At 40.7% G+C, this 23,488-nt stretch overlaps 1 protein-coding gene across 1 annotated transcript in view; it reads left to right on the top strand.

The window, feature by feature from the left end:
* The window catches only part of UBR4 (ubiquitin protein ligase E3 component n-recognin 4), a 180,860-nt gene that overhangs the window by 79,588 nt on the left and 77,784 nt on the right, over positions 1-23,488 (top strand). Inside the window, exons 49-60 of the mRNA XM_007935639.2 lie at positions 220-436; positions 2,377-2,440; positions 2,871-3,005; positions 4,000-4,174; positions 5,039-5,179; positions 6,178-6,299; positions 6,963-7,074; positions 9,077-9,207; positions 9,329-9,506; positions 9,972-10,076; positions 11,564-11,701; positions 12,553-12,727. Coding sequence (XP_007933830.1) covers positions 220-436; positions 2,377-2,440; positions 2,871-3,005; positions 4,000-4,174; positions 5,039-5,179; positions 6,178-6,299; positions 6,963-7,074; positions 9,077-9,207; positions 9,329-9,506; positions 9,972-10,076; positions 11,564-11,701; positions 12,553-12,727 — 1,693 coding nt within the window. The remainder of the gene's footprint in view (positions 1-219; positions 437-2,376; positions 2,441-2,870; positions 3,006-3,999; positions 4,175-5,038; positions 5,180-6,177; positions 6,300-6,962; positions 7,075-9,076; positions 9,208-9,328; positions 9,507-9,971; positions 10,077-11,563; positions 11,702-12,552; positions 12,728-23,488) is intronic.

The following is a 23,488-nucleotide window of genomic DNA, read 5'->3' as shown; positions in this document are numbered from 1 at the left end:
TGCTTCATAAAGTGATATTTAGGGACTCTTCCAAGTAGGAGGCTTACTAAGCTTTTGGTCCATGGAACTATTTCTACATGTATTTAGCATCTCTAATCTATGAATGTAAAATCGGTGTGATTTGCTACTTTGCCCAAACTGGTCTGGTCTTCTCTTTGGAGAGGGTGGTGTTAGCCCTTTAGAGGATGTACATCCTAAAAGCTTTTTTGCTTTTTACAGTTGGGGCCTCCGTGGATCCAGCAGGTGTCACCATGATAGATGCTGTAAAGATTTATGGCAAGACAAAGGAGCAGTTTGGTTGGCCTGATGAGCCCCCAGAAGAATTTCCTTCTGCCTCTGTCAGCAACATCTGCCCTTCAAACCTGAACCAGGGCAATGGCACAGGAGATAGTGACTCAGCTGCCCCTGCTACCACCAGTGGAACTGTCCTGGAGAGGTACCAGCACTGTCAGGGGGTGACTTCTGTGTTTACTTTTTCACTCTCACTGTAGAACCACCCTGTCTTAAGAAAGTCTGCCTTTGAAGTAACTGTCCCAAGGCTAGCCTGTGCTCTTCTAGCTTTCACACAACTTCCCACATTTAGTATGTTGGCAAAGCCTGGAAAACATGTTCATAGTCTTCTGATTTTAGTCTCTGCCCTGGGGCTCCTGTAGCATCTGTAAAACTCTTTGGAGTAGCCAGAGGCTGCAGACTAGAAGATGCTTATGCCAGTTTTATAGATGAGGATCCAGTGTTGCTGAAATTATAGGGGAAAAGCCTCCCTTCCATTCTGATCCCATCATCTTCTCATCTTTCTCTGCTACTTATGTGGGAATAACATTGTTAGCAAAAGGTTGTCTGCTGCATCTTGTGGCAGAGTTCAGAGTCTCCTCAAATCTCCCTACAGTGGCATTCTTAAAGCATTGTGCTTGGCTTCATTATGCTAGGTAGCTGCTAGTTTGCCAAGGTAGATGAATTAATTCATGATGTAAGATGTTGAGTTTCTTACATTATAAGTCATAAGAGTAGCCTTGCTTGGAGTCACTGCCTGCCACCAGTAGTCTTCTCTCTCTCCTTTCTTTTTTTCTTTCTTTCCCTACCCTATTCATATATGGTTTGCTTAGGATGTGTTTCCAGGTTTCTCTGAGCTTCACATTATTTTCCTTTTTTTTTTTTTTTGCTTCTCCCCAAAGTTCTGAAACTGAGTCCCTAACCAAGCTGGACTGGTTAGTATGCCCTCTTTCTTTTCTCTGCACGAGTGAGTGTGTGTCAGAGAGCAATGTAAACAATGGTGTGGCTTTGCGTGGATTCTGCTTCGTTGAAGAGTCTTCCTGCTTTTTTCTGTTCTGGTCATTGCATGGCTACAGAGCTCTTTTTGTGTGAAAATGGAGCATCTGGAGGATTGAAATGCATACTTGGTATTGGCTGCTTTAGACTCTCTCTTAGCTCTCTCTTCCTTACCCCATTCTTCTCTGTTCTCTCTTTACAGTGGAGGGGGTTGGGGGTGGGTGGGAATGGGAAGCAAAACAGTGAAAAATGCCTTATAATCTGATAAGCAACCAGAGGGCTGGTTCTGCCCCATTTTGTTTTATGCCTCAGTTCCCTCTTCCTTAGTTCTTTACTGCCTTCTCCTGTCCCTTTACCCTTTTCTCTCCAGCTACCTCCTTAATGTTTTTCAATGCCCAGAGCTTTAGCTGGCAGGATGTTAGTCTTTTTATTAAGGTACATTAAGCTCAAAGGAGTAGGTCCTGGGGAGCATGTTACCTTGGTGTACCCTTCATGATAGTTGGGTTTCCTACTCCTTCCCTAAGGGAAATTTGCACAGTTTTTTTTAAGGGTGCTTTGTACTACCCTGTGATTGTTGGCAGTCGTACACCCCTGAGAATACAGTTTGTTCCCTCCCCCATACTTAGGGATTCATAAGAAATGCTTTTGTGCATTTTTTCTTGGAGAAGTAAGTAAAATAAAACCTTAAACTTCCCAGTCTAAGAAGATGACTTTAACCTTTCCCTTTGTGTATTCCTTTGCCTCCCTATCTATGGGCACTTGAACTATGAGTCCCATTGCATCAAGACTGTTAAACCAATCTCAGTGATCCCTGCCACAGGCAGCAGAAGGAAGCACATTTATCCTCTTTGAGAAAGAAAAGCCCTGTCTTTAAGTTGTGGATTATGAACATGGCCTCAGGTTGATCTCCGAGTAGGAGCCAGCTTTCTTCTGGCCTGTAACCCAGGGAAATGATATGCATGGTGCCCGTGGCAGGTCTTATTGTGCTTTGATTTTGTATTTGGCATTCATTAGCTGTCCCCAAGGTGCTCCTGACTATACTTTGCATAGGCTAAATCACAGGCGGAGAGAAGGGTTGTTATACTCAAGCCAGCTTTTCTGTTTCCCTAGGCTGGTTGTGAGTTCTTTAGAAGCTCTGGAAAGCTGCTTTGCTGTTGGCCCAATCATCGAAAAGGCAAGTTACTTTTTCAAAGCAAATGGGAGCTTCCTGAACAGGCAAGAAGTCAATTGAGTTGTCAGCAACCCTGAGGCCACACATCTAAAGAACATTTATAGTATTATCTTGATGTGCAAAGAAGCTGTAGAGAAGCCTTTGGCTTACGGCTTTATGTCCTACTTCTGGAGGACCACAGTGAGATCCTTTCACAGAATAGGGTGAATGCTGGTAAAAGAAGACTATTCTGGGAGTCATAAGCTTGAATTCAATTTCTTTACCTGTATTATCTGAGGATTATAATTTCTAAAGTTCCTTTTTGACTTTGCAGTCCATGAAGTATCACCTACTCCTAGTAGCCTAAAAGGGAGGAAGAGGGAGGGCAGTGTAGACAGTTCATTTGGCATGGATTTGGTGGGATTATTGATAACCCTGCTGTCTTCTGCGTCAGGAGAGAAATAAGAATGCCGCTCAGGAACTGGCCACGCTGCTGCTATCTTTGCCAGCCCCTGCCAGTGTCCAGCAGCAGTCCAAGAGCCTTCTGGCTAGTCTGCATACCAGCCGCTCAGCCTATCACAGCCACAAGGTAATCACTCCATCTCAGGGAGAGCTCTTGTAGAAATGGCAGTGGCAGTTACGGTACTGGCAGGGAATCAAGTAAGTTGACTTTTCATATGTAAAGTAGAGGCATAGTGAAGTAAGGTAGAGAAAGCATAGCATTGAGTTAGACCCACATAGGCAAAAGTTTCTTGTGAGAAATTAATACCACTCAAAACTGAAGACAAGGCAGCTAATCGGCTGCTAGTCTGCACTTACTATTTTTCTGTCACTCTGACAGGATCAGCACAACTTCTATAAGACCTAGGAAAGGGAGGGAGGTACATTTGGGTGGGGTAGCTTCTTATTGACGAGTGAGGTGAGGGGAATCACTCAGGAGGTAAGGACTGCTGATGTTTTTACTTCTCTAGTATCAGTACAACCCTAAAAGTGTATTTTTATGAGGAAATATTTGAATGGTTCTTGGAGAGTCTTTGAGGGGGAAATCTCAGCTATAAAAGTAGGTAGTGGTGGCAGGTAACAAGCTGTGCCAGTTTCCATAAATGAGAAAGAGGACGATTCAGACTCATAAGAGATATGGGCTCTGGGAGGAGCTGCCAGCACAGATGCTTTGTTATCTTTTATGGCTCCAACCCAGACAACTGGGAAGTATGAATTTAATCTGCTGAGGCTCACAAAGAAAGGCAGTTACAGAAATGTAATCTCTGGGCAACGTGAACTCACAAAGAAATGACTCTTCTACTATAGGAAAGAGATCCAGGATGTTGATGTTCTGGAGAATTGGGTGGTTATTCTGTCATACTTTATACTGATTTTATAACTTTAAATATTTAATGCCTTTGATATTTTATATATTAAGAATTTGAGCTGTACTGGGCTGCTTTGGAAATTTGTCCCAGGTAGTTGGTAATTAACCTGTTCTCTTAAAAGGAGGTAGCAATCCTGGTAGGATACCATCCCTTCTCCACTCTGCTTTAGTACCCAGCTTTTGATTGATTGTCTGTGGTCTTATTGTTTCACAGGACCAGGCCTTGCTGAGCAAAGCTGTGCAGTGTCTCAACACAACCAGCAAAGAAGGCAAGGACTTGGACCCTGAGGTGTTCCAGAGGCTAGTGATCACAGCTCGTTCTATTGCCATCATGCGTCCTAACAACCTTGTCCATTTTACGGAATCAAAGCTGCCCCAGATGGAAACAGGTGAACTTGGCTGAAGTGGCCGTGATCCTGAAACCTGCTTAACACATCTTTTTCACCCTGTCATCCTCTTTCTCACTGGCCAGTGACTGACTTCATGCTCTGGGACAGGGATTTTACTCTTTGGTCTTTCTCCCTTATAGGCTTTTGACATTAGAATTGCATCACATTAAGTAAATACCCTTTTCAGTATTTGTCCCTTTCATTGTCCTTGAATTTATTTAGTATTTGGACATCAGATATACTGCCTTTAAGTTGCTACCTCTTCTAATATCCAGGGTAAAGCTAAGCTTGGGCCTTGGTTGCTTTACTGTAATAGGGCTGTTATCTTTTCCTTGCATGCTGTTTTTTGCAGTATTGTATTAATATGTACAGTGGTCTTTCTCACATCTTGATTGTTTCCTCATCTCTTCTCATACTGGATAGATATCAAACTTGTTATGCCATTATCAAATACAGTTTACTGATGTGTTTATCATTCGTTGTTATGTACATGCTCCCATATGCCATTATCATCCTGTTTCTCCTTCTAATATGATAATCTAGGAACCATTCTAGAAAAATGTCACATTCCCCTTGTTTTTAGAAATTGAACAGTTACAACTGAGATCTCTGAGTCTGCTGTAAAGATTCTGAGCCCTTCCCTTCTATTTAATTCTAACATAAAATGTTTTCTGTGATATTCCTTTCCCAGACTGTTTTTTTCCTAGATGTGCCTGCTGGAGTCTAGGGATAGTTGGCATATTGATTGGGGCCCCACTTGAAACTCCCTCCCCAGGCAAGCTTCCTTGACCTGAGTTAACCTTCAAACAAATTAAATTCTGTCACAGATTTACCATCATTAATAATTTTCTTTTTCTTGCTTAGAAGGAGTGGATGAGGGGAAAGAACCTCAGAAGCAGCTAGAAGGGGATTGCTGTAGTTTCATCACCCAGCTGGTGAACCACTTCTGGAAACTCCATGCATCCAAACCCAAGAATGCCTTCCTGGCACCTGCCTGCCTGCCAGGTATCAAGTTAAAATGTGTGTTTGCCTGTTAGACCCTGAGCCTTCATCATCTATTTCTTCCAGAGTAAATCATTAAGAAATAGAAGTCTGTGAGATTAGGGCATTGTTTTGACATAGGAATTTAGCAGTGTGGTATAGCAGTGGTATTTTCTTGTACTGTATCCCTGTGGGGTTGAATATTTCACATAAGAGACACTGTGTGTGTGCACGCGTGCATGCACACATGCACCTTTAGCAGTGTTTATAATTGTTTGAAAAAATCTTTGAGAACTTGGTTCAAAGCCAACTCAAAAAGTAAAAGTTAAGTATCAGCCTTGAAAATTATTTTATTTTCAAGCTACCTTTGACATGTAACTTCTCATGCTAAGATCAGAAGTTTGTATGGATGAGTAAGGATCTGAGTAGCAATATAGAAAACTTGGTCAACCCCTGGTGTTCCTTTGTGTTTACAGGTTTCTTGAGCAATAAACCTAAGAGGCGTGTTTTATCACCACCAAAGGTTTGGGGATAAAAAGAGATACTTAAAGTCTGCCTTAAATATCTGTGGGTAGGAACTCTGGTGGCGTAGTGCCTAAGGCATTTGACTGCTAACCAGAAGACTGGCAGTTCAAACCTATCAGCCACTCCTTGGAAAGAAGGTTGGGCAATCTACTTCCATAGTGATACCACCTTGGAAACCCAAGGAGGGGTCACTATGAGTTGGCATCAACTCGATGGCAGTGAGCTTGGCTAGTGACCAGCTACTTATTCCTGTAGCGGAGAACATCTGAAAAGGCTTTTGATGCCAGTTTTGCGTACTAGAAGATCGTTAAAAAAAACTACAAATAATGCTGACCATCTGCATTCTCTGTGTGTTTGTGTTTGTTTTGTTGTGTGTGTGCTTGTCATTTTTTGCTGCTGTTTTTAGCTTATGGGAATAAGAATTTGTACTTTTGTCTCAGACTCTCAAGCAGATAGAGGTTTTGACATCACATTTTCTTATATTTTTTCCTTTTCAGGCCTGACTCATATTGAAGCTACTGTGAATGCTCTGGTAGACATTATCCATGGATACTGTACTTGTGAGCTGGATTGCATTAACACAGCATCCAAGATCTATATGCAGATGCTGTTGTGTCCTGTACGTATCATCATAATCCCACATATCTGTTATCATCCTAGGAGTGTCTGGAAAAATGTTTTTTGTAGTTGGTTAAGCTAATGAAATAAAATGGAGTTAAGGTGATGGGAGTTAGTCATTTTAAATATCAATAAAAACTCTAAGGTCTTACTCATTCCATGGAAGAGAAAGGTTTGAAAAGGGGATGTACTTTATTTTTTTCTTGTTTGGTTCTGAATCCCTAAAAAATAGAATGGTGGTTGCAACATAGTTAATGTTCAGTAAGGATTAATTAAATGAGTGATGAATGAATAAGAAAATAGTACATCAAGATTTCTGTTTCTAGTGTTAGCAGTACTGGTTTTAGCACAGAGCTAAGATGAGCACTGGGAGCCTGATCATCCAATGAAAAGCCAAAGCCTTTTTTTTAGAGAGCCAAAGTGATTTCAGAAGCAAATAACCTGCCAGTCTGTTATCAGGAACTGAGAGAAAAAAGGTAGTGAATGGGTCTTATCTATACTAAGTCAGGAAATAAATGGGGATTAAATGATGAACTTGGTCAGCTGTGTTGCAGTTGAGAGTAGATAGATCTTCCACATGCATTGACCAAGAAAGGAAAAGTATTTTACAGAGTTTCATGAATAATATTAAACCTAAGCGTGACAGCTTCCTTTTAAACCTCAGGATCCTGCTGTGAGCTTCTCTTGTAAACAAGCTCTAATTCGAGTCCTAAGGCCCAGGAACAAACGGAGACATGTGACATTGCCCTCCTCCCCTCGAAGCAACACTCCAATGGGTAATGTGAGGCCTGGGTTTAGGCTGTGTTTATGTGTGTTGGGGAGGGGGAGGGAGGAATAGCTTTAGGATATGCTGCTCATGTGGACCAAGGTCCTAGAGGTTCTTGGTTCTCTCTGAAGTTTTTAACTCTACCTTATTCCATAAAGGGAGGAGCTCTGATGGTGCAGTGGTTAAAGTATTGGGCTGCTAACCAGAAGGTCAGTGGTTCAAATCCACCAGCCACTCCATGGGAGAAAGATGAGATAGTCTGCTTCCTTACAAGATTTATAGCCTTGGAAACCCTATGGGACACTTCTATTCTGCCCGTAGGGTCACTGAGTTGGAATCACCTTGAGGTAGTGAGTTTGGTTTTGCTTTCTGGTTTTATTCAAGAATTCCATAAAGGTATATAAAAATGTACGTGAGAAATAGAATAAAAGTAAAAGAAAATCCAGGCCATGGAAAAATGAACATGCAATAGTTAAAATAAAACCAAGGATAATCATTACACAGAAAATCTATATCAGAAGGTCCTGCATGCTTCCTAAAGGCCGTAGCAAAATAAAATAAGAACAGCTACAAAATTCCCGGTGACCAAAGACAAAAAAACAACTGTTTTCCCAGGAAGAACCTGTTTTTCCAGGTCCATTTTATCATATAATGGACAGTATCCTCAGTGGACTTATAATAAATTTGATAGCAAATTTCATGGAGCTTTCCCTGTGACAAACTTAGACATAAGCCAAGGGCATAACATTTTATATTTTAGTAAAAGTAATTTTATAAGGTGTCCGAATAACAGTATATTTTGTACCTCTCTGGTTACTTGGTTTGATCATAGGTCAGTTTGAAATGTCTAGATATTTTTATTATCCACTGTATTTTCACTGTATTACCCAAGGGAAATATAGTCTGTTACATACATAATTTAAATGTTTCTAGTAGCTACATTTTTAATACTAAAAAAAACCCAGTAAAATTAATTTACTCATGATCTACTTAATTCAGTATATCAAAAATATTATTTCAGCATGTAGTCAATATAAAAAAGTATTCATGGAATATTTACCCCCTGCAGCCCTCCCCCTTTTTTTTGTACTGTTTGAAATCTGATCTATATCTTACACTAACAGCACATCTCAGTTTGGATTAGCCACGTTTCAAGTGCTCAGCAGCCACGTGTCATGGGATCGCACAGCTCTAGAGAAATGTATGCAACTTTGGTTTTTAGGCAATCTTCTCTTGAATATCATTAATTTTATGTAAACTTTTGACAAATCAGGCAACAGTTTGTAACTCTTTTCTCTGGCAAGAACCAAGAGTGCACATAGTTTATGTTTCCACTTAAGGGCATATTCACATGCTTTAATAATGCTTCAAGTGGAAAGTGGGATTTTCATCCTCTTCCGACAATTAATTGTCTAACCTGGACTGACTTCTTATTAGAAGCTCTCACCACCCTCACAGAAGTGGGCCAGGTGGACCTGTAGTGCTGTCCTCAGCTTCCATTCAGTGGTTTTACATTCCAGTCTGGTTCTTGCTAATGATTATGTGGTGTGACTATCTTACTGGCCCTCTGGCTTTGGAAAAAAGTAGTGAAAGTACTCTCCAGGCTGTCATGATAACAGATAACTATCTCAACTGTATTATTTTCCCTGTCTTGCCCAAAGTCTTCTGAGAGTTGATGGGACCTTATGGGGCCTGCTGTTCTTAGGTTTGTCTGCTTTATGGTGGAAGTTCCCTTTGGAATCCAAGGTTGTGTTTTTTTTTTCTTCATCAGCTGGAAAAGTCTGTTCCTAAGTGGGGCAAGCTGTCACTGCCAGCTCCATCTTCCCAGACTGTGCTCAGCCCAGGGGGCAGGAGAACAGGCCAGGCATAGTACCCTGGAGTTTTACCTCTAAAGCAGAGGACACTAGCTAGTAGCTTGTCTTGGGTTTTTGTTGCTTATGTGACTTCTCATACCAAATGCCAAGGGAGAAAAGAGCAAGCACCTTCAGGTGACTGGGGTTTCTTTGACTCAGGAGACAAGGACGATGATGACGATGATGATGCAGATGAGAAAATGCAGTCATCAGGGATCCCGAATGGTGGTCACATCCGTCAGGAAAGCCAGGAACAGAGTGAGGTGGACCATGGAGATTTTGAGATGGTGGTGAGTCTCTAGCAGCAGGAGAGGGGAGGAGGAGCTTCAAAACTCTCCTCTAGCTCTTATTCAGTGGACTTCCAAAAGCTACCATTTACCGTGGGACACTGACAGAGCTTTCTCTCTGCAGTCTGAGTCGATGGTCCTGGAGACAGCTGAAAATGTCAACAATGGCAACCCCTCTCCCCTGGAGGCCCTGCTGGCAGGCGCAGAGGGCTTTCCCCCCATGCTGGACATCCCGCCTGATGCAGATGACGAGACCATGGTTGAACTAGCCATTGCCCTGAGCCTGCAGCAGGACCAACAAGGTAGAAGGCTATGCCAGGAGTAAAGTGGCCCATTGGCCTTACACAGGAAAGAGGGTTTGGCAGTTGCTGATATCCGGCTGACTTAGCTTGTCCCCAGATTTGGGGAGAGGTTGATCTGGGTGAGAGCTGTTCAGAGATACAGGTGGAGAGTGAGAGGAATTGTGGTGGGATTTTCAGTCTCTGGGAGCCAATCTCATAATTTCTTTTAGTTGGTCTGTTGGAGTATTTCTTCCTGAATTGGTCAGGTTCCTCCAGCCTGTGTCCTGCCTGAGCAAAAGGAAGTATTCCACCAACTCTGTAATCAAACTTGATGGGTGGACAGCAAAGCCTGTTGATGAACTTCCTCTAGTACAGAGGGGGTCACACGCTGGTGTTTAGAGACTGCTGAGGGTAGCAGGTGGCCAAAACAGTGTTGTGGATGGGGTCTGCAGGGGATGTTGTGCTCACTCTCCACTTGTTTCCCAGGCAGCAGCAGCAGTGCCCTGGGCCTGCAGAGCCTGGGGCTGTCCGGCCAGGCACCCAGCTCTTCCTCTCTGGACGCAGGAACCCTCTCTGACACCACAGCATCAGGTAACTGTCCACAGCAAGGAGCATGGCTCAGGGCCTCCGGACCCTAAGGCCTTGTTTCCAGTGCTGTGAGAGTGTAATGGGCAGCTGCTTTGACAGGCCATTCTGGACTCCTGCTTCTGCCTTTTCTTTAGAAATACGGGTGTGGAAAGCTTAGTGATGCAGCTTGGCAAAGGCACTCATGGCTCCGCTTCCTTACACTTTGCATGCTGCCTGGCTTCAGCTAATTCCCTGAGGAAAGGCCAAGAGAGCAGCTTGCAGGTGGATCAGTATAGGGCTTAAATTACAGCTCTCAGGATTTTTCCGTCAGAGTTCTAACATGTTAACAGTATTAAAAGGGAGACACGATATTGACATCATACCTTTAAACTTTTTGCTTCAAAATTCTTGGTCAGCGTGGCCAACTGTCGTCAGGCATCTGTGAGCTTGGAAGGTAGGGTTTTTGTGGATGATTGAAATTCGTAAGAAATCTTTAAAACCTATTTTGTTTTTACTTTCAATCTCTTTGCTCATCTAATAAGGAAAAAAAAAAAATACTGAATAGAGACTTGGACTGAATAGAGGAACCTGGAACATCTGAATAATCCACTGAGAATCAGCTCCTGAGTAACTTCAGGGTTGAATTATAGTTTTTCAGACTCATGCTTCCTTGCATTTGTTTCTCTTTTTTTGGAAGTTTTACCCTGGATAGGTAAGGAAGGGAGAAATTGGCTGTCCCTCTCACCTGCTGCCATGGCTTGTTTTTCTTAGGTCTCTTTAGTTGCCGTCATTTGGGCTTTGAAGTTGCTGTCATGTTCTGCAAATTGTGTTCCTACTGTGCTCCGTGGCTGTGTTGGCTTTCCTTCCCCATATATCTCATCCAGCATTTTCCTCCTGTCTCAGCTCAGCCCTGATCCTGGATGCTGTGGCTGTCTCTGGGGAATTTCCTTGCTTCATTATTAGCATCTGATGAGGATGATTAGGAGGTGTGAAATTTCCCAATGAGCTCCCTTCTGGACCACCTGGTAAAAAACAAGCAAACAGGGTTGATTCAAGAGCTCATGAGATGTGATTTTCTAACAAAGTGACTGATTTCAAACCAATCTCATTAAAATTTAGAGGTCTGTGCTTTGAATGGCATTGGCTAATTTCTGATCTCTTAGCAGGTGTCAGTAACACCTAGACAATGGTGACCATGAAGCATTTTAGCTAGAAAACTTAGTGACCATGTCACAGATTCTTATCAAATCTCTGCACTGTTCTACTTGCAGTGCAACGTAACAGCGAAGGAAATGCCCAGTGAACTGGGTTTTCACTTCTGTCTAATTACTGTTTGCGATGCACCGTGTAAGTGTGTGTTCCTCTAAGTAATTAACTGGCAAAGCAAATCTCTCCCTTTTTTCTTTGACAACAGGATATATAAACTGCATTGTATCCTTTGCACTCTGTGGTTTGATGCTTTCACCCCAAGGAGGGGTTTTTACCTGTAACAGCTCTCGTTACTCTCTCAGCTCCAGCCTCAGACGACGAGGGCAGCACAGCAGCTACTGATGGTTCCACTCTGCGGACCTCTCCTGCTGACCACGGTGGTAGTGTGGGCTCGGAGAGCGGGGGAAGTGCTGTGGACTCAGTGGCTGGCGAGCACAGTGGTAATGTGGCCGGGCATCCTGATTTTGTGCAGAGGGTGGGGACATGATTGGAATCCTTGCCTGGGTCGTAGGGTTGGTTTCAGCAAAGGGGAGTTTTGGGGACTTACTGAAAGTCTTTTATCACCTTGTGGTCTTAATTTGCCCTCAACTCTGGGGTTTCAAGTGTTTAGGGATAGAAGTTTAAACCCAGTGGGGTTAATAGTGAAATATTTTATAAGCAGCTTTTAATTATCTGTTAGTAGGAAGAGAGCAATGATATACACAACCTCAAATCATGATTGATCTGAAACAATTATGGTATAACCTTGAAACACATCATCCTGTGGATTTTGCTTTCTTAGGGGAAAGATTTTTTGGTTAGTCCTATTGATGATATGATAGGTTTGATGATATGATAGGTTAGTGTATCAGGCCATCCCCATAAGTATACTAGCTGATAAGATGGGGCTCTGGAATGAGGAAGCATGGCAAAGTTATTTCAGTTTGACCTTGTAAAGCCACCTGTCCTTAAAGATCAGATATGAAAAATTTTTGTGGAAGAGATTAAGAGTAGCTGAGTTTTAGACTCTCTTATCAGTGTTAAGTTTCCTCTAGAGAATGAGACAGATATTTCTCAGCAGCTGAAATTGAGATTGTTGAGATAGATCTTAAGTGCTATGGAAGGTGAGTGGCTGGTGTGAGGGTTACTTAGCCTAATGCTATAAGGCCAAGACTATGAATTCAATCCTTAATAGCTTCACATGGATGAAAACAAATTCTAAAGCTACCAGTTACTTATCTCTGTTGAATGTGTTGGATTCCATCATGTTCTGCGAGTTGATTTGTGCTTTTTTTCAACCGTTTCCCTCTAGTATCTGGCCGAAGCAGTGCTTATGGTGATGCCACAGCCGAGGGGCATCCAGCTGGTCCAGGAAGTGTCAGCTCAAGCACTGGTGCCATCAGCACCACCACTGGGCACCAGGAGGGAGATGGCTCAGAGGGAGAAGGAGAAGGGGAAGCTGAAGGAGATGTCCACACTAGCAACAGGTCAGGACCTATTCGATCATAGTGGAGAGGCATTCCTACTGAAAATATTTCAGGAATAGGATGATTGCAGGAGGGGAAAGGGTGAGGACAGTATATTACCTTTGAAATATAAAGGTAATAAACTTGTGAAACAGTTTAAAATCTTAGGAGGTTTTCTAGATTGGTCATCTTTGTCCTAATTAGAATAATATTAAATCAAATGCAGAGAGAATATGTGATTTTAGGTATAGACCAGATCTCACTCTTTGTTTAGCATCTTTATAAGGTAATAGAAGTAGGAAAGCAAATACATGTTTATATCTAGAAATACTGATGGTTTGGTATTTGGCAAATTGAAAGCAATCTGTAAAATCCTAATCCATCCCCTAAAGAAATTATAGTGGTGTTTGGTAATGGATTGGTGGACTGAATTGTATTCTTAACCAGGAGATGACTAGAGAAATACAAGTGGAGGAAGAAAAACTTAACACGTGTCAAATGATGTTTGTTGAATTTGCCGAGGCCAACAATTTTCACATTACTGCAGAAGTAATAAAGAGGTTTTTTGAAATGAATGAGTTATGGCAGAACAAAAATCATAGAAGCAGTCAGGCATCAGAGACATTTTAAGAGGGCATCTGAGGGTGTCTCCCTCCTACATTGCCTGTGTGCTACTGCTTCAGTTAAACAACTTTGCAGCATATCTTTGGGTGCAAATAACCCTTGGTTCTGATAACTGATGATATTGCAATGTAGTTTCTTTACTCTTTTTTTTTTTTTCCTCTCTAACATTAAGAATTTTCTTTCTCCTTAATACATTTTTTCTTAACTTGAATCCTAGCTTAATTTCATTGTGTTCAGATAATAGGATCTGTGTGATTTTTGTGTTTTTGAAATTTTTTTATTTTTAATTTTTAATCTTGTTTACCTTTTTTAATTAAAATAGTAAGTTCATTCATAATTAAGGTTAATTAGCAATATATTCAAATTTATGTCTGCCATTTACTTTGTGCTTCTTGTTTGCTCTGCCTATTTCTGTTTCTTTTCCTCTCCTTTGTGGCCTTCTTTTGGGTTGATTTGCTATTTTTGCATTCCTTTTTCTTGTTTTTACAACTGTGAAGTTGGAGGTTATTCACTTTGTAAATTTTTAGTGGTTACATCATTCATTGCAACATATGTACTTAACCTATCCAAAACCGAATTAAGTAACAGCCATACCTTCTTCCTGAATAATATGAAGAACTTAGAAGACTTTGCACCTTCTTATAAATTTAAATGCTATTGTTTTTGTGTTTTCTTTCTTAAAGCCCTTAAAACATTAATTCCACTTTTGTGTAGTTTAAGTGATCAGTATTTATTTAGCTTTGTTGTTGTTGTTGTTAGGTACTGTCACGTCACCTCCGACTGATAGCAACCCTATGCACAGCAGAACAAAACACTGCCTGGTCTTGTGCCAGCCTCAAGATCTTGCTATACCTGAGCCCATTGTTGCTGCCACTGTATCTATCCATCTCATTGAGGGCTTTCCCCTTCTTCATTGACCCTCTACTTTACCAACCATGATATCCTTCTCCAGGGAATGGTTCCTTCTGACAATATGACCAAAGTAGATGAGATGAAGTCTGGCCATTCTTTTTTTTTTTAATTAGGATTTGGGTGAAGATTTACAGAGTAAATTCACTTTTCATACAGTAGTTCACATATACTTTGTCTCATGTCATTGACCAAAATTTACAATGCAGCAGCTCCCCTCCCACTTCCTCCCCATAGTTACCTCCTCCCAGTGTCCATCCCTTCATACTCTTCTGCACCCTGAGCTATCTCCCTGTGCATAAGCAGCCCTTCCTTCTCCCATGATTGTTCTCTCCAGGGTGTGTGTCTACTTGAGGTAAATGTTTAACTCACATGCCTGTACTTTTTTTGGCTGGAAACCGCAGTTGTGGGTTCAATTCCAGACCTGAAGGGCAGCTAGGGGCCATAGTCTCAGTGGTTACACCAGGCTCCATTGGACCAGCAAACCTGGTCCCCACCTTCTTTTTTTTTTGCCTCCAAATGATTTTGAGTTTTGTACCACATTGTTCTCCCTCTTTATGCAGGATCTCCTACATCCCTTCCAAGTGGATGGCAGTGGTAGCTGGGCACCATCTAGTTCTTCTGGTCTCATAGTTGTATAGGTTGCAGATCGGATGGTGTACCAGTCGCTAGGACTGATTATTTCCATTAATTTTGGTTTTCTTCTTTCTTCTTGACGAGGAGAGACCCGTTGTTGCATCTAGATGGCAGCTTCCTAGCTTTTAAGGTCCCAGTCGCTACTCGCCAAAGTAGGAGGTGGAACAATGTTTTGTATAGTATGTTATGAAGTCTGGCCATTCTTGTTTCCAAGGAGCATTCTGGCTGCACTTCTTTCAGACTGTGGTACTCTTAGAATTCTTCTCCAACACCATAGCTCAAAAGCATCAACTCTTCTTCAGTCTTCCTTATTCATTGTCTAACTCTCACATGCATAAGAGGCAATTGAAAATACCATGGCTTGAGTTAGGCACACCTTAGTCTTCAAGGAGACATCTTTGCTCTTCATCACTTGAAAGAGGTCTTTGGCAGCAGATTTGCCGAATGCAATATGTCGTCTGATGTCTTGACTGCTGCTTTCATTGATGTTGATTGTAGAACCAAGTAATAGGAAATCTATCCATCATGAAGCTGTTTTTTCGACTACCTATGAGGCTTTTGTTTTCTTTATATTGAGGTATAATCCGTACTGCAGACTGTAGTCTTTAATCTTCATCATTAAGTGCTTCAAGAAACCTGTCCACCATGGCTAACCCTCCTGGCATTTTGCAACACGGTGGTGTTATTCACATGTTTCTCTCTTTCAGTACTCAGTACGTGTTTGTACATCTCTGATCTTCCATCTGTTACCATTTTTCTTCCTAAAGCATATCATTTAGATTATCCTTTAGGAAGGTTTACTGGAAAGGTGTACATCTGGGTTGTAACCTTTTACCATACTTACTCAATTTGTATGCTGAGCGGATAATCTGAGAAGCTGGACTATATGAAGAAGAACACAACATCAAGATTGGAGGAAGACTTGTTAATGACCTGCCATTTGCAGGTGACACTACCTTGCTTCCTGAAAGTGAAAAGGATTTGAAGCACATACTGATGAAGATCAAAGATTACAGCCTTCAGTATGGATTATACCTCAATATAAAGAAAACAAAAATCCTCACAACTGGACCAGTAAGCATCATGATAAATGGAGAAAGGATTGAAGTTGTCAGGGATTTCATTTTACTTGGATCCACATTCAACAACCATGGAAGTAGCAGTCAAGAAATCAGACATTGCATTGGGCACATCTGCTACAAAAAACTTCTTTAAAGTGTTAAAGAGCAAAGGTGTCACTTTGAAGAACACGGTGCGCCTGACCCAAGCCATGGTATTTTCACCTACTTCATATGCATGTGAAAGCTGGATAATGCATAAGGAAGACCAAAGAATTATTAATGCCTTTGAATTATGATGTTGGTAAAGACCATTGAAAATACCATGGACTGCCAAAAGAACAAATAAATCTTAGAAGTGGTACAGGTAGAATGCTCTGTAGAAGCGAGAATGGCCATACTTCTTCTCACGTACTTTGGTCATGTTGTCCGAAGGGACCAGTCCCTGCAGAAGGATTCCATGCTTGGTAAAGTAGAGGGTCAGGGAAAAAGGAGAAGACCCTCAATGAGATTGATAGACACAGTGGCTGCAACAATGGGCTCAAGTATAGCAAGGACTGTGAGGCTGGCGCAGGATCGGGCAGTGTTTCGTTCTGTTGTACACAGGGTCACCTTGAGTTGGAGCCAACTTGACAGCACCTATCAGCAACAACAATTGGTTATAAATCTTGTTAGTCAGAATATCTTTATTTAGCTCATGTTTTGTGGAAGTATTTTTGATAAGCATAAAGTTTTGGCATTCCCTCCACTCCCTCCAGAAAATCAAAAATGATATTCTTTTGTTTCCTGGCTTTTAATATTGCCAACAAGAAGTCATCTGTTACAACTGTTGCTCCTTTGAAAGCCACATCTTTACTGCTACTTTTAAGATCTTTCTTTTCTGTTTTTATTTTTTTTGTAGTTTTATAAGGATATGTTTAAGATGGATTTCTTTATGTTTATAGTCTTACTAAGTAGTCTTTGGGATTCTTGAATATGTGGATTATTGTCTTATATTAGTCCTGGAAAATTCTCATCATTAGTCTGTCCGAGTATTGATTCTGCCTCATTTTCTGTTGTTTCTCTTTCTGGGACTCCAGTTAAATAGGTGTCTCTTACTATCTCTTTTATTATTATTTTTTTTTTTTTCCCTATTTTTGTTCCCTGCATTTAATTATTTATTATTTATTGATACCTCTTTTCTATTTGCGCAGCATCAAAGAAATCAAATACTTAAGACTGAGAGATCTACGAGATATGTACATTGAAAACTACAAAACCTAATTAAAATACATTAAACAATATACCATGTTTGTGGATTGAAAGATTCATTATTGTAAAGAGGACCATTGTCTTCAAATTGGTCTAGATTCAATATATTATTGTTAAGTGCCATCAAGTCAATTTTTTGACTAATAGTGACTCCATGTGACAGAGTTGAACTGCCCCATAGGGTTTTCTTGGCTTTAAGCATTACAGAAACAGATTGCCAGGTCTTTCTCCTGTGGAGTTGCTGTGTTGGTTTGAACTGTCAGCCTTTTGACTAAGCACTTAACCATTGTGCTACCAGGGCTTCTTAGATTCAATATAATTCCAGTAGACAGTCCCAGCAAGTTTTATGTATGTGTCGAAATTAACAAGCTGTTACTAAAATTTATTTTGAAATATAATGAGCAGTCTTGAAAAAAATCCATAGGGAGAGGACATTACACCAATATGGCTTATTATAAAGCTATAGTAATTAAGACAGTGGGATATTTTCAAATCACAGTAAAACAGAAAGACAGTAAGATATTGGTACAAAACCAAAAACCATAGGATACATAAATAGATTAATGCAGCAGACCAGAGTTCAAAAATAGATCCACACATACATGAGTACCTGATTTATGATGATGATATTTCTTTATGTTGGAGGAGAGGATGATCTTTTCAGTAAATGGTTAGTGAGAAATCCATAAAGAATAAAATTAATCATGACCCATATCTTACACAGGGATCTTGTATCTTATACAAAAATCAACCGGACTGTAGATCTAAATGCAAATGATAACACTGGAAAAATTTTTAGAAGATAAAATATCTTCATAACTTGATTTGGCAACATTTCTTAAATAGGACCAAAAAAAGCATTAACTATAAAGTTAAATGTGTATAAACCAGAGTACATTCTCAGCAACTATTTCTGTTTTCCTCCTTCCCTCTACTGCCAAGCTAATTTTTCTTGTAGGTTTCTGGGTGGAAGGAAGTTGCTTATTTATATTATTTTAACAATTGGGGAGGGTAGCCATTTGTGATTCTTCTATGAGAATATCTATGAGGTTTTCACAGAAGACTCTCTCCACTTGAGGCAGATCTTGGAGTTTCTCTCCTGTTTCAAATGTCCTCAGAAGTCCTAGCATGCAGAAGCTGAAGTTGCCTTCAGAACATCTGCCCTTACATCTTCAAATGCCGTAAAAGTGGTCTCAGTGTTCTGCTTACTTCTTTGAATTTATGTCTTCCTTCAATCTCTTCTTATTATTATCTTAGTAAGTAGTAGCAAATTATTTTAATTTCTGGTGAACTCATTTGCTTTTATTTTCACCTAATGTCCTATGCTACCACTCATCTCAGTTTATCATACTGTGATAGCTTGTGTGTTGCTGTAAGGCTGGAGGGTATGCCATGGGTATTTTGAATACCAGCAAGGTCACACATAGCAGACAGGTTTCAGCAGAGCTTCCAGATTACGACAGACTGAAAAGAAGGCCAGCTACTTCTGAAAGAATTGGTTGCTGAAAACCTTATGAATAGCAGGGACACTGTCTAATATAGTGCTGGAAAACCATCCTTCAGATTGGAAGACACTTAAAATACAACTGAGGAAAAGCTGCTTCTTCAAAGTAGAGTCACACTTAATAAAGTAGGTGGAGTAAAGCATTCTGGACCTTCGTTTGCTGATGAGGCATGACTCAGAATGAGAAGAAACAGCTGCAAATGTCCATTAACAATTGGAACATAGAATGTATGAAGTATGAATCTAGGACAATTGGAAGTTATAAAAAATGAAATAGAACACATAAAGATTGATGTTCTAGGTATTAGAGCTGAAATGGACTGGTATTGGCCATTTCAAATTGGACAATCGTATGGTCTACTTTGTTGGGAATGACAAATTGAAGAGGAATAGTTTTACATTCATTGTTAAAAAGAACATTTCAAGATATATCCTGAAATACAGTGTTGTCAGTGATTTGATAGTACCCATATGCCTAAAAGGAAGACCAGTTAATACGACTGTTACTCAAATCTGTGCACCAACCACTAAAGCCAAAAATGAAGAAATTGAAGATTTTTACCAACTTCTGCAGTCTGAAATTGATCAAACATGAAATCAGAATGCGTTCATAATTGCTGGTGATTGAAATGGGAAAGTGGAGACAAAGAAGAAAAGCATCAGTAGTTGGGAAATACAGCCTTCGTGTTAGAAATGACACCATGGATCACATGGTAGAATTTTTTTTTTTTTTTTGCACTCCTGCCCCCTGAGCTGTGTCCCTGTGCATACACAGCCCTTCTATCTCCCATGATTGATCTTTCCAAGGAGTGTATCTACCTAGTGTAAATATTCACCTCATATGCCTGTCCTTTGTTTGGCTGGAAGCCACAGGAGTGGGTTCCATTCCAGACCTGAAGAGCAGCTAGGGGCCATAGTGTCATCAGGCTCTATCAGACTAGCAAACCTGGTCCCTTTTTTTTTTTATTCAAATGATTTTGAGTTTTGTTCTGCATTGTTCTCCCTCTCTATCCTGGATCTCCTACATAGATCCTCCTCCCAGTGGTTGACAGTGGTAGCCAGGTACTATCTAGTTCTTCTGGGCTCATGGTCATATAGGCTGAGGATCACATGGTATACCAGTCACTTGGACAAATGTTTCCATGAATCCTTGGTTTTCTTCACTCTTCTTTGCTCTGGACGAGGAGAGACCCATTGTTGCATATAGATGGCCACTTGCAAGCTTTTAAGATCCCGGTCGCTACTCGCCAAAGTAGGATATAGAACAATGTTTTGTGTAACGTGTTATGCCAATTGAGCTTGACGTCCCTTGGGACTATGGTTCCGAGCCCACAGGTCCAACTACTCACTCACTCTGGGTACCTCGCTGTGGCCAAGAAGTGACTACAACCTTGTCCTTTGTCAGCTCTACTATATACCTGTTACCCCTGTTTTTCAGATGAGGAAACTGAGGCTTTGAGAAGTTGAGAAGTTTCCCAAGGTCTTTCAACTAGGAAGAGTTGAGGCAGATTTAACCTGAGGCTTGCCTACCCTCAGAGCCTGTGCACTAACTGCGTGGTCACCCATATGTCACATAGGATAGGATCCCCACCCCACATGGTAGAATTTTGCAAGAACAATGATTTCATTCGTTGTAAAAACCTTATTTCAACAATATAAACTGTGGCTATACATGTCTACTACACCAGATGGAATATATAGGAATCAAATTGACAACATCTGTGTGAAAAGAGGTCATGGAGAAGTTCAATATCATCAGTCAGAACAAGGCTAGGAGCTGACTGTTGAACAGATTATCAATTGTTCATATGCAAGTTCAAGCCGAAGCTGAAGGTAATTAAAAAAAAAGTCCACAGGAGCCAAAAGATGATCCTGATTATATCCCACCTGAATTTAAAGATCATCTAAAGAATAGATTTGAAGCATTGATCACCAGTGACTGAAGACCAGAATTGTGGGATGATAGCAAGGAAATCATACATGAAGAAAGCAAAAGGTCATTAAAAAGACAGTAAAGGAAGAGAAGACCAAAATAGATGTCAGAAGAGACCCTGAAACTTATTCTTGAATGGAGGGTAGCTAAAGCAAATGGAAGAAATTAAAAGAGCTGAAGAGAAGATTTCAAAGTACAGCTCAAAAAAAACAGAATAAAGTATTGTAATGAAATATGCAAAGACCTGGAGTTAGAAAACCAAAAGGGAAGAACATACTTGGCCCTTCTCAAGCTTAAAGAACTAAAGAAAAAATTCAAGCCTCGAATTGCAGTATTGGGGGATTCTATGGGCAAAATACTGAACGACACAGGAAGCATCAAAAGAAGATGGAAGGAATACACAGTCACTGTACCAAAAAGAATTGTTAGACATTCATCCATTTCTGGAGGTAGCATCTGATCTAGAGCCAATGTTGAAGAAAGAAGTCCAAGCTGCACTGAAGACATTGGCGAGAAGGAAGGCTTTGGGAATTGACAGAATACCCATTGACATGTTTCAAAAAAGGATGCAGCACTGGAGGTGCTCACTCCTTGTTTTTGTTCTCTATTGCTGCTGTAACAGACATACCACACCTGGAAGGCTTTAACAAACAGGGATTTATTCTCTTACAGTTTAGGAGGATTGAAGTCGAAGTTCACAGTGCCAGCTCTAGGGATAGGGTGAAGGCCCCTCGACCTTGGGCTTCAGCTCTGCCTCTTGGTCCAGGCCCACTAGAACTGGAGGCTTTTTCTGACTCATGCAGCTGCTGGCTGTTGAGACCTTTTGAACCCAAGATCAACAAGTAAAATGGCAGAGTCTCAAGATGAACAGGGAATACAACAGAGCACTAGTTCAAGTCCAGGAACAGTCTCAAGATTGGCAGGCAATGTGGCAGGCCACTGAGATGAAGACTCAGCCAAATGCAGGATCCAGATGTGCTAGAGACCTTTCTCAAAGCTTCTCCTTAGATACTGGAAGCAGGCCACATACCAAAGGCAGCTCCCTAGCTGCTCATAGCAGATTCCACCATGGAAGTGATTACAATCTCTTCATGGGAAGTAACTATATCCAGCTGCCCAGCAACTCAAAACCATGGCCCAGCCAAGCTGACACAACTTTAACTACCACACTTGTTTATGCTAATAAATTTTTGGAAAGCAGCTACCTGGCCAACCAACTGGAAGATATCAATATTTGTGCCCATTCCAGAGAAAGATTATCCAACAGAATGTGGAAATTATTGGACAATATCATTAATGCCACATGCAAGTAAAATTTTGCTGGAGATAATTCAAAAATGGTTGTAGTGGTACATTGACAAGGAACTTCCAAAATTCAAGCTGGATTCAGAAGAGGACGTGGAATAAGGGATATTGCCGATGTCAGGTGGATCTTGGCTGAAAGCAAAGACTACTAGAAAGATGTTTCCTTGTGTGTTATTGACTTTACAAAGGCATTTGTGTGGATCTTAACAAATTATGGATTACACTGCGAAGAATGGAAATCCCAGAACACTTAATTGTGCTCATGAGGAGCCTATACGTAAACCAAGAGGCAGTTGTTTGAACAGAACATAGGGATACTGTGTCACTTAAATTCAGGAAAGGTGTGCATCAGGGTTGTATACTTTCACCATAGTTATTCAATCTGTTGCTGGTCAAATGATCAGAGAAGCTGGACTGTATGAAGAAGAACAGGACATTAGGATTGGAGGAAGACTTATTAACAGCCGGTGATAGGCAAATGACACAACCTTGCCTGCTGAAAGTGAAGAAGACTTGAAACACTTAGTAATGAAGATCAAAGAGTACAACCTATAGTTGGATTATACCACAACATAAAGAAAACAAAAATCCTCACAATTGAACCAATGAGCAACATCATGATAAATGGAAAAAAGATTGAAATTGTCAAAAATTTCATTTTATTTGGATCCACAGTCGACTCCCATGGAAGCAGCAGTCAAGAAATAAAGTGGTTGGTATTGCATTGGACATATTTGCTGCAGAAGACCTATTTAAAGTGTTAAAGAGCAAAGATGTCATTTTGAAGATTCAGGTGTGCTTGCCCCAAGGTGTGGTGTTTTCAGTTGTCTCATATGTATGTGAGAGCTGACAGTGAATAAAGAAGCCTGCAGAAGAATTAATGCATTTGAATTACGGAGTTGATGAAGAATATTGAATGTATCCGTGGACTACCAGAAGAGCAAACAAATCTATCATGACTGAAGTGCAGCCAGAATGCTCCTTAGAAGTGAGGATGAGGAAACTTTGCCTCTCACACTTTGGTCATGTTTTCAGGAGGGACCGGTACCTGGAGAAGGATACCATGCTTAGTAAAGTAGAAGGTTAGCGAAAAAGAGGAAGACCCTCAGTGAAATAGATCGATACAGTGGCTGTAACAATGTGCTCAAGCATAGCAAAGATTGTGAATCCAATGACTTTTCTAAATGCACTTTATTAATTCTAATGATTGATTCTGTTGGATTTTCTGCATACACAGAAAATACATACATTTTGTCTTCTGCCAACAGTGGCAGTTTAATTTACTTTCTTTCCAGTCTTTATGCCTTTACATTTCCATTTGTTGACTTACAGCGTTAGCAAGTACCTCCAGTGCAATGTTGAAAAAAGTAATAATGGTGGAGACCCTTATCTCATTCCCAGACATTGAGAATTTTTATCTTGACTGTTTTTTTTTTTTTTTTTAAGTTTTGTAGTCAGTATTATTGAATCTATGGAGCTGTAAGAATTCATGTTGGTTGGTTCTACAATCGATGCCAATGGAAGCAGCAGTCAGGACATTAGATGATGTGTAGCATTGGGAA

The sequence above is a fragment of the Orycteropus afer genome, unplaced genomic scaffold (assembly GCF_000298275.1).
Source record: "Orycteropus afer afer isolate SDZICR_OR568_19922 unplaced genomic scaffold, OryAfe1.0 scaffold00031, whole genome shotgun sequence".
Taxonomy (NCBI): Eukaryota; Metazoa; Chordata; class Mammalia; order Tubulidentata; family Orycteropodidae; genus Orycteropus; species Orycteropus afer.
This window is presented reverse-complemented; position numbering and strand designations above follow the sequence as displayed.